This window comes from Chelonoidis abingdonii, chromosome 15 (genome assembly GCF_003597395.2).
Source record: "Chelonoidis abingdonii isolate Lonesome George chromosome 15, CheloAbing_2.0, whole genome shotgun sequence".
Taxonomy (NCBI): domain Eukaryota; kingdom Metazoa; phylum Chordata; order Testudines; family Testudinidae; genus Chelonoidis; species Chelonoidis abingdonii.
This window is the reverse complement of record NC_133783.1, coordinates 434,206-448,860: the sequence shown is the minus strand read 5'-3', so window position 1 is coordinate 448,860 and position 14,655 is coordinate 434,206. Positions and strand designations below refer to the sequence as shown.

At 41.5% G+C, this 14,655-nt stretch overlaps 1 protein-coding gene across 2 annotated transcripts in view; it reads right to left on the bottom strand.

Moving 5' to 3' along the window:
• The window catches only part of TUBGCP2 (tubulin gamma complex component 2), a 90,579-nt gene that overhangs the window by 74,173 nt on the left and 1,751 nt on the right, over positions 1–14,655 (bottom strand). For both annotated transcript variants that reach the window (XM_032796461.2, XM_032796462.2), the window contains exons 2-5: positions 12,957–13,114; positions 8,997–9,125; positions 6,640–6,816; positions 3,065–3,224 (exon numbers count right to left, since the gene is read on the bottom strand). In XM_032796461.2, coding sequence (XP_032652352.1) covers positions 3,065–3,224; positions 6,640–6,816; positions 8,997–9,125; positions 12,957–13,106 — 616 coding nt within the window. In that variant the 5' untranslated portion in view covers positions 13,107–13,114. The remainder of the gene's footprint in view (positions 1–3,064; positions 3,225–6,639; positions 6,817–8,996; positions 9,126–12,956; positions 13,115–14,655) is intronic.

Sequence of the window (14,655 nt, the reverse complement as noted above, 5' to 3'; positions counted from 1 at the left end):
GTAATTAAGCTTCGAGGAATTCATGCTGGTACCCCATTTTTTTGGACTCTAAGGTTCAAATTGGGGAATTATGCCATTACAGTAATATTGCCACCAACAAACCTGTCAAAATGCATGCTTAGACTGAGCTGCTAGTCAAGAGGAATCTGCTGTCACAAAGGAAGAGGGGGCAGAGGTGGTCGACACCTATAATTCCTGACCCTTTATCTTGGAAGGTCTTGGGTACATGGGATAAACTTCTGATAACTGTGAGCTTGCTGGGGCTGGAACTGCTTCCTCCTTGTCACAGTGTGTTGACTCCAAGCAACTTCAGAGTTGTCCTGGAATCTTTTAGGCCAAGAGGCCTATCGTCCATTTTTTCCACACAGAGGCAGATCTTGAATGTTCTGCTATACTTCAGGAGGAAGATCAGATGACTGCAGTCAAGCTGCTGAGTCTGCTGTATCCAAGCTATCCTGGCCACCAGCTTGCCCTCTTCCACCACCACATTAAACTCCTGCCTTAAGTCCTCTGGTAGCCTGTCTTTAAACTTCATGTTTTCCCACTTAGAGAAGTCAACACGACTTAGAAGAGCTTGCTGGTCAGCAATTCTAAGTTGCAGACCTATCATCTAATAAAGTTTGCAACCAAACTAGTCCAATCTCTGATTCCTTCTCCTTTTGCATCGATGTTTGGTGCCCCTGCCTCATTCACTCATTATCTGCTGCCACCATCAAGAGCCTGGGGGAGGGTGAATGTAGAGGTATTCAAAATGCTTAGAAAGAGCACATTTTGCTGTAGGAGCTAGGGAAGAAAGGGTGTGCCAGAGTGTTCTGAGTGGCTCCAGAATTGCTTCATTAATCAGGAGCACCACTTTGGAGGGACCTGTCAAGTGAATATGTCCACTAGTTTCTAAGATTTCTTGCAGACCAATTTCACCCGAATGTCTTACACTAAGGCCATCCTTTTAAGCAGTTCTTTGTGAGCCTGGTAATCTTCCTGTGTCAGTGAATTGCTCACCATCTCTATAGCCTGATCTGGTGATGAGGAAGACTGTACCAGGATGCTGAAGCAATGTCTGGTCTCTCTTGTGGTGGAGTTGCTGTCTGAGCAACTTCCAGCTGCTTGGTACCCGCACTGAGTGTCAGAGAATATTATCTGCAGTGCCAATGATCTCTGTACACCCTCAAAGAAGTCAACTGAGGTGGGTGAGGTAAGGTCCTAGAAGCAGAGAGACACCCAACAGAGTCCAGAAAGACCACTGACATGGTGGTGAGGCTCATGCTTGCACAGGCCATTGTGCATTGAGATGTGCTCACTGCTGGGACTGCTGAGAGACCCATGGACCCCAAAGCTCTTATGAAGGGGTACGCATCCCATTTTGAATGGGACACAGACCCAAACTCTGAGTTTGAAGGAGATTACTCTGAGTCCTGCAATAAGAGTGGAGAAGATCCTATGTGGACAGGAAATAGATAAGCTGAGCCTGGGGTTGGTGGTACTGAGAATTTTAATGGTGGGTTTCCTCTGGAATCTACCGGCTCTTAGGTACTAGAAGTGTAGAGGGCATCAGGCTGCATGCTCTAGCGGAGCTGGTTTAGGAACTGTAGTCACCAATATTGGCTGAAATTCTTCCTGTACCACCAAGAACACTGGTACAGAAAGACTGAGTAGTTCTCTGGCAGCTGTGTATGCCTCTGGCATCATCGGTATCTGAACTGGGTCTTGAGCTTGAGGTCTTTGCATAGGAACTTCAGGAGTCAGCCGCAATGGAAGTTGCAAGAGTTCCAAAATTGACAAAACCCCCTTCCTAGATGAGGAGGGCTCTGAGGAACACTTCCCCTCAGAGTGTCCCACAGAGTCTTTGCCTCTAGGCGGCCTTGGCAGCAATGATCTTGCTGAATGGGGTTCCGGGTCTTTGGAAGATCTCTCTCTTCTTTGACAAATCAAGATGCTGCAAACACCTCAGGTGGTGTACTCCATACTTAAAGTGCAGCACTCTGAATCAGACAGCTTGCTGCCTCCACAGGAAGACACTTAAGACTCGCTGCTCTATCTTTGTTTAGAGAGAGGCAAAAATCTTTTACAAATATGACACTGCTCACTGACCAACACTGGCCTGGCACACGACCAGCAGGACTTAATCCCTGGAGAATTACACATGGCTCCAATACTAGACCTAAGATTCATATTTAGTCCAAAAGGACCTAAAATTAAAACCTAATCAGTAACACTAATAATACTTTATACCTAATTGATTACTAAAGAGAACAAACAAACTATATACAAAGCATGAGGGGGAAAAAACTTGCAATATCAAGACTGTTGGAGCACTTCAACAACTGTCACTGGTGGTAAGAAGGAACAGAAGGGTCGGGGTGGTTCCATCCTCTTATACCTACACCCAATGGTGCATGATGGCAGAGGACACTCGAGCTACCCTGACTGGTGCTGCAGAGAGAAAAGTTCTCTGATATCTGTACACAAGGTGCACACACATACCAATAGTGGCATAGACATGTGCAATCACTCAAAGAAGAAGCATCATTTTCATCTCCACAATGCCTAGGGAAGGTGGCTCCAGAGAAAATCTTGCATGAACTGATCTGACATATCTTATGAGTATACAGTCAGGACTAGCACTATGACATTTCCAAGTCACCCTACATCCCATCCCTCAGAGCCATCAGATGACAATGATTCCTGATGCTTTGGCCAGATGTTTCTGACATGCATCCAGGTGGGGATGAGTTATCTAAATGGCCATGACCTCAGGAGGCCCCATCTTTCTGAGGAGCTACAGGATCTGAAGAAACTTGTCACACTGGGGTCTGACTGGAGCAAACAGATGTGTTATCATCTGGTTTCACAAACGGCATCCAATGAAATTTTAGGGCTCGGATTCAGTATTGACAAATACTGTAAACAAAGCCTTAAAGCTTTTCTCTCAGCCCATTTCTTCTTTAGTAGAGTTAACTGGAACTAAGTTCTCTCCTCATCTTGAAAATCTGGTGAAATCTGAATGAGACCAGAGAGCAAATACACTGAACAAAACACTCGTCATTTTTGTCTGTGTGATACGTACCTATAGGCACTGTTGTGTCAGTGCTTAAACTGGAACCAGTTAAGAAATCCCCATTAAGTGCAGATCTCTCATACACCCAGGCTGGAAATACTGGAATAGGCTGGCCAGAATTCTTCTTGTTTTGCTTGTCTCGGAGTATCTTTCGTATAAGCTCAAGAGGCTGTCAGAAAGGAGAGAGGGGCTTCTTTAAAAACACTGACCTGGAAAAGCATCATTTTACTAGTCAATTTTACTATTACTAGTCAATCTGAGGACAACAGTGGAGAGAACAGGATGGAGGAGCTGGCTATTAGTTACAACAATGAAGGGCTGTTTTCGTTGTATGTTAGTGAAATAAACAAAGCTTCTAAGTAAAGACAAAACAGCCTGGCTTTTCCATTCTCAACTCTAGGGTTCAGTCACTATAATAAGACAGAAAGGCAGGTTAACTTTTCTGCCTACAAGGGACTGGCCAATACCATGGAAGACATTATTTTTGCATTTTGCCATTCTCAAGTAGAGTTTACCATTGTCCACAGAATAAATGGTGATTTTAGAGTTTTATTTCTCAACTGTGACAATTTACTATGGGTTGAAATCTGGGTCACAACCTAGAATTAAATTCCATCTTCCAAATTATGCAGAGAATAACATGTTGGCTAACAAACCACAGAACAGCACTAGGAATACTGAGCATTTGAGGAAATGCATGGCACTTTCCCACCCCAATGCACCATTCTCCCTGATAAATGTGTGACAGATTCCACCCCTGGAATCCCTGGCACACATTGACCTAGTGCTTCCCAGAACATGCAGATGCTCATAAAAATATCTCAAGTCCTACCTGATGTAGGAACTGGCTTTGCTGGACTCTGTGCTTCTTGTCTGATCATCCCCAAATATCATTTGTGGTGGGATGAATTATCTATGTTCTGGTCTTTTCCATTTCTTTCTCCTCCAAGAATACCATCATCTCCCCCTTGGCCAGTTCCGTCTCCAAACACTTCTGGCATTAGTAGGGCTAGCCTTAAGCACAAGCAAAGCAACCAGCTGCTTGGGGCCCTCTATTGCATGCAATCTCCCTTTCTAAAATTAGGACTAGGTGAGGAGGCAGCTCATGGTCTGAACCCCTTCTCCTTCCAACAGTTTGGGCTCCTGAGCCTAAAAGTTACAAGGCTAATCCTGAGGACTAGACACTGGCAGGAGTTCTAATGAGATAACCAAGGACTGAAGTCAGATGAACAGGCACTGCCACTAGTGACTCCAAAAGGACAGCACATCACACTGTCCCAGGAATAAATGTCATGAAGACATCGGAAAAGGAGTGTGCATTCAAGGTGCAACCCCACAATGAGAAATGAACCTTATATTCTTGGCGGTGAATGGGGGTTGAGGACAGCTCTTCTACTGGATTTCCGTACTTCCAGACTATATTACTATCACTGTGTCATGCTCTAGGTGCAATCCACACCAGTGAGAGGTTTTCATCACTTGTCCTGTAACCCGAGTGCCTTAAAATGCTCTGCTGATGTAGCTGGATGCTCCCACCCAGCATACAAGCATGATCTGAGTGTGTAATAAGCTGCCCCGGATCAGTTCCGACTCCAGCAGTCTGCTTGTTACAACACAGTCACGTTCTAGACTCCACCTGCTCAAGGTCATCTTGCCAAGTGTAACCAAATACCTCTCAGTCACGAATTTTCCCAAAACTTTGCAATGTCCAGCCCCTTTCCTGAACCATTCAGAGTAATAAGGTTTGTTTGCTCCTCTAAAGAGACTAAGTGCACAGCTTATCACTATAACTGGAATTAACTATCACTTCAATTCCAACACAGCACTGGGTTGGTTTAGATTAAAAGCAAAACAAGCTTATTATCAAAAGGAAATAGGATTTTAAGTGAGTTCAAGTATAAAGGACAGAGTTAGAAATAGTAACAAGGAAATAAAAGTGAAAAATGCTTTCCAGAGACCAAGACTTAACAAAACTACAGTCCTGGCTCAAAGCAATATTCTTACCACAGTACCTTCCAGCAACATGGCTGACCACCCACTTGGTCAGGATCTGTCACCAAGTCCAAAGTTCTCTGTTCTTTGTCTTCTTAGATGAAAAAGATAACCTGAGGTTCTTTGCCTCTTTCTTTTATAGTACAGTGAACCTTTGAAATGGATTCTCCTGACAGTTACTCCCAAATAAAGTTCATTCTCGCTGTTGGGAAGGAAGTTCCATGCTGGCTTCTTTCCCAGCTGGTTTGTTAAAATATAAATTGATCTGTTCCTGCAATCTCCCTGCTGACATGATGCTGAGTGGTTATCTCCTCCCCTTGTTAGCTTGATGGTTCTGTTTACCGTCTATGTAAATGCATTCCCACTGTCTCAATGTACCTTGGAAGTACCTTTGTCTAGGTTGGGGTAACTTCAGCCATGCCTTGCAAACACACTTCAAGATCATAATTCCCAATACGTTTGCAATTTTGAATGTATGCTCTGTTTATACACTGCAGAATAATATTAATGATCAGTATGTTATTACCTTTCTATTGATAACTTGCATGACTCACCTTTTATATACAGGTTATGATATTAGTGAGTGAAGGAATACTGAACTGGTCAGGACAGATGAAACTCTTGACCAGATACCTGTCAGTTCCTTGCCTTCCTGCACTGGGAGTCTGTTACGGTCATATGTAGATCCACAGAATCTGTGCTATGCCCCAGCTTTTAAACAATCTTTTTGGAGGAATCTTTTCAGTGTGCTAGACCACCAAAGGGTCCGTCTCTTCCTTCAGAGTAGGCCATCTGGCCTCACTAGCCCCAGGACTGAACCTCTTGACTCCAGAATTTCTGCTTCATACTGTGAGCTCTGCTCAATGTGTCCAACTGAAATAGAGTGCTGGTTAGAGACTTGTACATTCTTCAAGGAATAATGCATCCCAGCAAGTATTTGCAGTGACACCAAACAGCATTTTCAAAACAGAGCAGGATTTATAAGTCAATTGGAATACAGCATTGGAAGTCCTTGAGTTAGCATAGAGAAACAAATGTTAAAACATAGTCCATGTTAGTCTAGCTAGAGCAATCCACCATCCAAGCTGTAGTGGATGCCTTTCTAGGCTGTCTCTCTGACTTTTTTTTCAGTCCCAGATGAGAGCAGCCAGCTTCTTCCAGAAGCCACTCTTTATGCTTTCCCAGTCCTCTGCCTCCAGGCATGGCCATGCTGAGTTTGCAACCCCATCTACCTATTATTGAGTGTTAATTGTTCAGTCCTTGGGGCTTTCATTGTCCCTTTGGACCCTATGTTGATCTTCATCAGTTTTGACCAGTTCCCTAATTATCGTATTTACTTCAGACCAAATAGCAAGGTGACACCCACATCACTTCTCTTCCCCCTACCCCCCAAGAGAAAATGTACACTTTTTTCTTCCACTGGGAAGCAATGCAAAGTACAGAGGGAAAGTGAGAGACACATAGGATTTAAAAAAACATTACAGAAAATTCCCACTTTGCCACAATTACACCACAAGATAATAAAATATCATGATTAAATCCCTACACTCTCAAGGCAGTCTTGTATCTCCAGACTGTCGAAGAAACAGTACCTGCTGTACAGTGGAGCTGGTTGTTACACTGCCAAGTTGCTTGCGTAACTCCTCCAGTTCCTGCATGGATATCTTGGAAGTGGTTGAGGGAATGGTAAAACTGGTGCTGCCACTTGTTGTGGCATTCACTGCAAGTTCTGCCCTTTCCTTAGCATTCTGCTGTAAATACTGGAGTGTCTGCAAATACACAACAACAAAAAGAACTTATTCACGAATGCAGCACAACAAGGATTTAGACAAGATGCTCTAGAAATATTAAAAAATTGATAAGAGAGAGACCTTCACTCAAATGCACACAGTTATTGCACATCTCACCCCTTTTTCAACGACTCCTTGATTCAAGTATTTTATAAGTTGTCTTTGTGCAAGATAAGGAATGTAAAACGTTAACCAATAAGCATTAATCTTACTGGTTAACCCTCCTTAACCGTTAACCCCAGCCGGTTAACTGTTTAAACAAAATATATTTTAATCGTTTAAATGGTTAACTTCTAAAACAGTATTCATATCCCTATGCAAGATCCTCTTTTTAATGTTGCTTTGGCAAGCAAATATATACATTTGTGTGACATTAAGGTCACTAAGTTAAACATTCCCAAAACAGTTTCCTGTCTGTTAAATGTATGCCATAAAACAACAAGCAGTAATATATTAAGATATATATTTTAAAAGAAACTGGATTATAATGAACTGTATGTACAATGAGATTGAGTTAAATTTAGTGAGAATGTTTTTCATATCTTGACTTCTGGGCATTAAATGTACAATGTGAATGCTACATTCACATACATTTTTCTACTCCTTCTCCCTTTTTAATGAGGAAATCACAAAGGAAAAAGGGGTGCACTTTACAAGATCTGTAGATGTGGCACTCACAAGGACACACCAATTTAAAAATTACAATTTTGTTTGCATTTTTACACCTTCTATTGTTTCGGATAACCTCCCAGACAATTGTAATAGAGAACAGAAGGAAAAAAGTCTCTTTCTGTATGTTTACTTAATGCATTTGACAGCCCTTCCTGTATTCATCTTTACTCTTTCCCTGATGTAGCCAGTTAGAAACAATAGATGAAACTGGATTTCTCACAAAGGAATAGAGAGATTAATTTTTTTTAAAACAACAACAAAGAAAACAGAAGATAAAATTCTGAAACCAAGAAATTGTTAGGAGTATTAGCAGCAGGGAGAGTACCTGTAACTCCTTTTAATTCATTTTAAAAAAAAGAGATGATTTCAGCTACACTGTGTTCCCTTACTTGTTCACATTGCAAATACCGAGAGTGCAAGGCTTGTAATGTGCAGTGAGACATGCTTGAAGAGTGGGTTTGAAAAAAAACAAATAAGATTTATAGCACAAAACATGAAACACTGATGTCTCTGTGTTGAAAGTTTTTTATGTTTTAGTTTTTCTTCATCAAAAACAAACATGTTAGGGCATGAGGTTATCTCCCCAGGAAACTAACTGCTGAAGTCCTGAAGGTCAGAATTCTCAAAAGTGACCTCTGACTTTGGGTGCCCAACTTTGAAGCACTTAAGACTGAATCAATGGGACCTGCAGATGCAGTCATGGGTGCTTAAAGCTTCTGTAAATCAGGGCCAGCATGCATCAAGCTGGCCATCTAAAAATGGAGACATCCAATATAAGAAGCCACTTTTGAAAATTTTCAGACATTAAGTTTACTTAGTTGAAGGTTTCCAGATAAGTTTTAAGAAGAAAGATTTTGAATGCAGAAATTCTATTTGCAGATCAAGTTTTGTACACTGAGTACTTTCTCCACAGATATTAGCTCAGACTCTAACTAAGGCCTCAAATCCTGCAGAATAATCTGTGTGCTTACATCCACATGGAACAGAAATGAAATCAGTGGGGCTCTGCATGGGCATAGGAGTTAGACTGTGCAGAACAACTGCAGGATATGGGCCTTAGCAGTGTAGTGATGAGCATAAGAGAAGACCTGTTCTGGTGAAATGTCCAACTCTGAAATGCTTAAACTGTTATTTTTCCAATTTTATACATATTATGCACAAAGACATCTTAACATCTTCTCAGAGCATAAAATGTATAGTTTTTACTCCTAATAAAATTCAAAATAGCTTGAATGGATTTTTCTCAAAGTCAAAATTAAAATTCATGTCTAGGCCTAAAAGAAAACTTGCTGGGAAATTCATGAGTAATCAGAAAACAGGGAGTTAAAATGAATGCCCTCAGATACCCTATTGCAATCTTAACTAGTTGGTTCAGATATGTTTGCCTGAACAGCTTCTTAATAGGGTGTACTATAATCAAAAATCATTGTTGTTACTTCCAAATATTATGCATCAGACTGACAGAAATGCAGAAACAAATATGCTACCTCTTTGTCTTCTGTGAGCTTTGACAGCAAATACACCAAAGGATCTAAATTTCTTGTATTTTTAGATTTCAGCTCATCATACTTCTTTAAAAAATCTTCTGGAGTTCGAGAAAATTCTGCTATTTTAACCTGTAAAACATCATATAATAATACAAGTTAAGTATTTAAAGATAAATGTTAGCCTTTTTGGAGAAAGTTTCAAATGCACTATTTAGAAGAACAAAAAAAAGGTCAAACCTTGGCTATGGTGTTTGTAAAATGGGGCTACCTTTGCACAGAACTTTACAAAGAGCCACTGAGGTGCTGCACAAAAACCAGTATGTGATTACATAACTAAAGACTGTATCAAAACGCATATGCACAAGTAGCAAGGAGTAAGCTTACACGTGTATGACAGAATACACCCCTGGGTCCAAACTACACACTACTGTAATAATGTTTGTATAAAGCATGCCTTGTGAGGTATTTAAAAATTCATAATTTGTGATCATTAATGTCATGGCAAAATGTACATAGCAACATTATATGTAAATTTATAAACATAAGCTGAAATCATGACTGAAGTATTTTTCCCAGATAAGTCTGGGGAGTGGCTAAACCACTTTCTTGGAGACAAAGGGCAAGCTGATGCTGCAGCCAGGTGTCAACAAGGCTGATGGACCATTACCTCCTGAGTACCCATTCTTTGGCAAGGAACAGAGCAGGGACAAAAATCTACATCTTAGCAAAGACACAGCATGGAGTTTCCTTTCTTCACTAGACTGCCTGTCATCTTGCTCCCAGCTGGAAATGCTCCTCAGAGGGGGGACAGGACTACAAAAAGGAGGAGTACACACCCAAGACATCCTCCTCTCTCTCTGGCATTGCACCTAAGATGACAAAGGAAAACAGCCACTAAACTCGGCAGGGGAAGAGGGTTCTGACCTAAGAATTTGATCAGTAATCTGCTGGAGCATGAGGTAAGAAACTTTGCTTGAATCTCAGGTCATGTCTACACTATGGACCTCACAGTGGCACAGCTGTGCTCCAATAAGGTCTCCTGTTTAATTGCTCTATGCTGGCAGGAGAGATCTCTCCCACCAGGATAAGTAAACCATCTCCAACAAGTGGCGGTAGCTATGTTGATTGGACAGCATCTCCCACCGACAAAGTGCTGTCCTCATTGGCACTTTTGGCGGTGAAACTTATTTCGGTCAGGGATTTGTTTTTTTCACACCCCTGACCAAGAAAAGTGCTAGTGTAGACAAAGCCTAATATAGTTTCTTAAATTAGACATTATTAAGTGTTTTATCTTTATTTTTCTTGTAACCATTTCTAACTTTTATGCCTGTACTTGTACTAACTTAAAATCTCTCTCTTTGTAGTTAATAAATGAGTTTTACTGTTTTATTTAATCCAGTATGTTTAAATTGGAGTGTTTGGGTACTATATGTAAAATAATAAGATGGCATATTATTCACTTAAAGAAATCACAGACTTAATGTATTTGTACTGTCCAGGAGAGGACCCTGGCAGTACAAGACATGCATTTCTGGGGGAAGATCCTGGATGGAGGGCATGTTTGAGTCACCCTGCAGCATAACCAAGACTGGTGAGAGCCAGGATGTAGCTGATTTGCTGCAGTTACACACAGACACTCAGGGTGTCCTGTACGCTGGAAGGTCGTTTGTGAGCAGCCCAAGTGGGAGATACTAAAGCAAGGCACCCAGCATTGCAGGGCAGGGGTCACACAGCTCCCCACTAGTCCAGAATGTGCCCTTGTATGTCACAACGTGCTATCTTAATTCTAGCATTTCCTAATTTCTAAGTGATTCTCCTTTATACTCTTTATTCCTCAGGGAATTCTGCGCCACTGCATATATGCAGAACGAATGTTCCCCACAGATTTTTTTTCCTCTGCAGAAAATATGTTTTTGCTGGAGAGATTCTGAAGTTACCCCTTTTGCCCACCATGGGCTGCTGTGTCACCAGAACAGGGGGCAGCTGGCTCAGCTACCATAGCAGCTAGCAGCTGATAGGGAGGAGCAGAGGCTGTATTCCTCACAGTGCCCTGCCCGTGGGGCCAGATGAGGAGGCACAGGATATGGGGATGGACAGAGTGGGGCACACAGGGCTTCTGGGGGCACACAGACTGGGGTTCAGAAGGGCTAGTGAGGAGAGGACAGACTGGGGTGGGGGCTGAATGGGAGTGGGGATGCAGGGCCAAATGGGGACAGGGGCAGAGCCACATGGAGATCAGGGACAGGGGGACTGACTGAGGTTGCAGGGACACATGGGGACAGGGTTACATGTGCCTGACTGAATGGGAGAGGATAGGTGTCAGCCAGGGCTCCCTGGGGGAGGCTCCCCCGCTCCCTAACAATCTCTCCCTCCTTTCCCTAAAAACTGTTAAATACTTCTCCCACCCACACCCAACAATGCTTCAAGTTTACTTCCAGGTTCCTTCCCAGCAATTGCTTTCCTTTCCCTCAGCTCCTCCATTATCCCTGACTCCCCATAGCCTTGCAACTATTTCTGATGGATGTGGGAAATAAGCTTCTATATTGTAGTTTAAATAAATTATTACTATACCTAGTTAGGAATCTATTTGTCAAAAAATGTTTTCTGAACATTTTCTGTTATCTGCATTGTTACAGACATGCCTGTTGACAAAGGTATTTTGAAATAAAATTACCAAAATAATTGAAACTGGCATGATTATATTACATTATTTTGACAAAAAATATGTAGAATTTTAAATCATTATGCACAGAATTATTATTTTTTGGCACAGAATTCCCCCATGAGTGACTCTTCATACAGTTATTTTAATTAAATGGAATTGTGTGAAATTTCCAGGATCTAAAAATAAAGAGAGAAAATAAAGCTATATAGTCATCTGCAACTATCTGCTAGACAGAAATAGAATACTGGGTTCTCTTACTGACTCTGGGCAAGGAGTATGATCCAGTTGTTAAAGCAACAGTCTTTAAGTTAGGGTTCTACTTGTTTATTTAATATTGTTTATATTTACACAATTCTCATTCATCTGTGGGTCTCAAAGTTCTTTGCAAAGGCAGGTATACAGGAATATCCGCATTGTACATACACCATGGCCAAGATCTGGCATATTCTTTCTGAAAGACAGTGTGGCTAAATGAATGAGTTGCAGATCTAGGTTCTGTTCCAAATTCCTTCAAAGTGCGCCTGTACAAACTCTAAACTCCAGATTCCCTCCCCATTTTACAGACAGGATATGATATCCATATTCTAGGCAGTAGGAAAGCATGAGGTCATGCTCAATAACTGGGATGGGAATTGCACAGAACTATTAATCATAAGTGGAAGAAGTGAGGCAAGAACTCATGGACTCCTGGCCTTCCTCTAGGCCAAATGTACTCTGTTGGGGGGGGAGAGGGGAGAGGGAAAGCAGCAACTCTATACTACTAATTTACAGATCCAAGGATAGCATTAGCCCATTTGGCCACAGCATTATACTGTGAGCTGATGTTCAGCTAATTATCCAACACCAACCCCAAGTCTTTCTCAAGAGTCACTGCTTCCCAGGATAGAGTCCCCATCATATCAGGATGGCCTTTATTCTTTGTTCCTAGATGCATACATTACATGTCCTTATTAAACAGCGTATCATTTGCTTGTGCCCAGCTTACCAAGCAATTCAGATTGCTCTGCATCAGTGACCTGTGCTCTTCATTATTTACCACCCTCCCAATTTTTGTGTCATCTGCACACTTTATCAGTGATGATTTTATATTTTCTTCCAGGTCATTGATAAAAATGTTAAATAGCTTAGGGCCAGTAATGATCCCTAAGCCCGCACAAGACACATCCCTATTCAATGACAATTCCCTGTTTATGGTTATATTTTGAGAATTGTCAGCTAGTCACACTCCAATTAAGAAAAAAATGCTTTTCAACCATCACTGCAGCCTAGCAGTGAGTAAATCCAAACTAGCTCACCTTAGCACTGTGTGCAGACACAGTTGTGGTAACATAAGGCGTTCGGTTCTTTTGCAGGAGATCTATGTACACTTCAGCTCCTTCCCCTCCATGAACACGCAGCAGGCTTAACAGCTCATTGACATCATGGTGAATGCGGAATTCACTCATGCTTCCACCTAGGGTTACAGATTTCACAGCACACTGAATGCAAAGCACAACAGATAATCCTTACCACTAAAACTCAAAGCTAATCAATCAGGGTAAAAAAATTCCAAATTGCCTTAGTGGCCTAGGAGCCCAAGTCTCATTTTCAAAAATGAGACAAGCTTAAATTTCACTGAAAGTCAACATAATTTAGACTCTTCAATACCTAAATCATTTTTGAAATTGGGACTTAGGGCTTGTTTACATATGGTTATGACTACACTACAGAACTTAGCGCTGCTAGTGCAGAGGTTCATAGCTATGTTGGCGGAAGAAGCTCTTCCGCTGACATAGCACTGTCCACACCCGCTCTTAAGTTGGTTTAACTTACGTCACTCAACGGGGTGGCTTATTCATACTCCTGAGCAACATAACTTATACCAACTTGAGCTGCATTGTGTACATAGCCATGGAGTTGTGCAGAAATAATGGTTCCTGCATAACTCCATATGTGGACACTTTTATTCTGGAATAAGAGTGCTTTATTCCTCTTTAGTTCAATCCACTTTTAAAGTGTATTAAACTAAACAGGAACAAGGCACATACATTCTTGAATAAGTGTGTCCACACACAGCTGTCCCTGAATAGTTCCATGTATAAACAAGCTGCTAGATTCCTAAGCCTCTTAGGCACTTTTTAAAATTTTACCCCAAAGCTTTGTAATATGCAGAGTACAGGCTCTCTTCAGCAGAGGTTAAATTTAAAGGTGTTGCTGCAGGCTTCTGAAGGCTGTATTGCTCTCATACTTGCACCAAAATAAAAAAATCCTTTGTAATTCATACTTGCACCAAAAATCACAAAAGATGCGACTTAAAACTGAGTTAGGTCTGGTCTACCTGGGAGAAACTGACCAGGACAGCTATTACAGAAAAATTATTCCAGCATAATTTAGCTATATTGGAATAACTTCCTCATGTGGACACAGTTCTGGAATAGTTACTTTCAGAACAGAGCATCCACGAGGGGGGAGTTATTGCATAATAGTGATAGTGGAATTGTTATTTTGAAATAGTTACAGTAGCCAATTTCCACATGTAGATTAGCTGTTAGTGACTACAGTGGAAAAGCTAGAGAAAAAAGTATTTCCTTTCCTTTGCCTCTCAGCCTCTGCCTACTTTGTCTCTTCATCTGATGACCAGATCTTAAACTCCCCATTAGTTACATTGACTCATCCATAAAGTATGCTTGGGGAGATGTCTCCCACTGAAGGGAGCGGAAGCCCTCTAGAGGTTAAATGGCAGGAAGGCAGCAGACCATCAGTTTACACTAACAAGTCTGCATGTCAGATAGGAAACATCTTGACCAAAGGCACAAAACTGAAAAGCCCCATTACAGGAGAAAACCAAGAAAATGGTATTTAAATAATGGTCAAATACTGAATAGCTGAATACTGGGAACAAGACACAAAGGTGATGGGCATGGTATAGAGACCTAGATTAAATTACAAAGAGCAAAATGCTCTAAAATCTGCAGGGCCCTTCCCTAAACCAATATTCTGCTCCATATATATGCG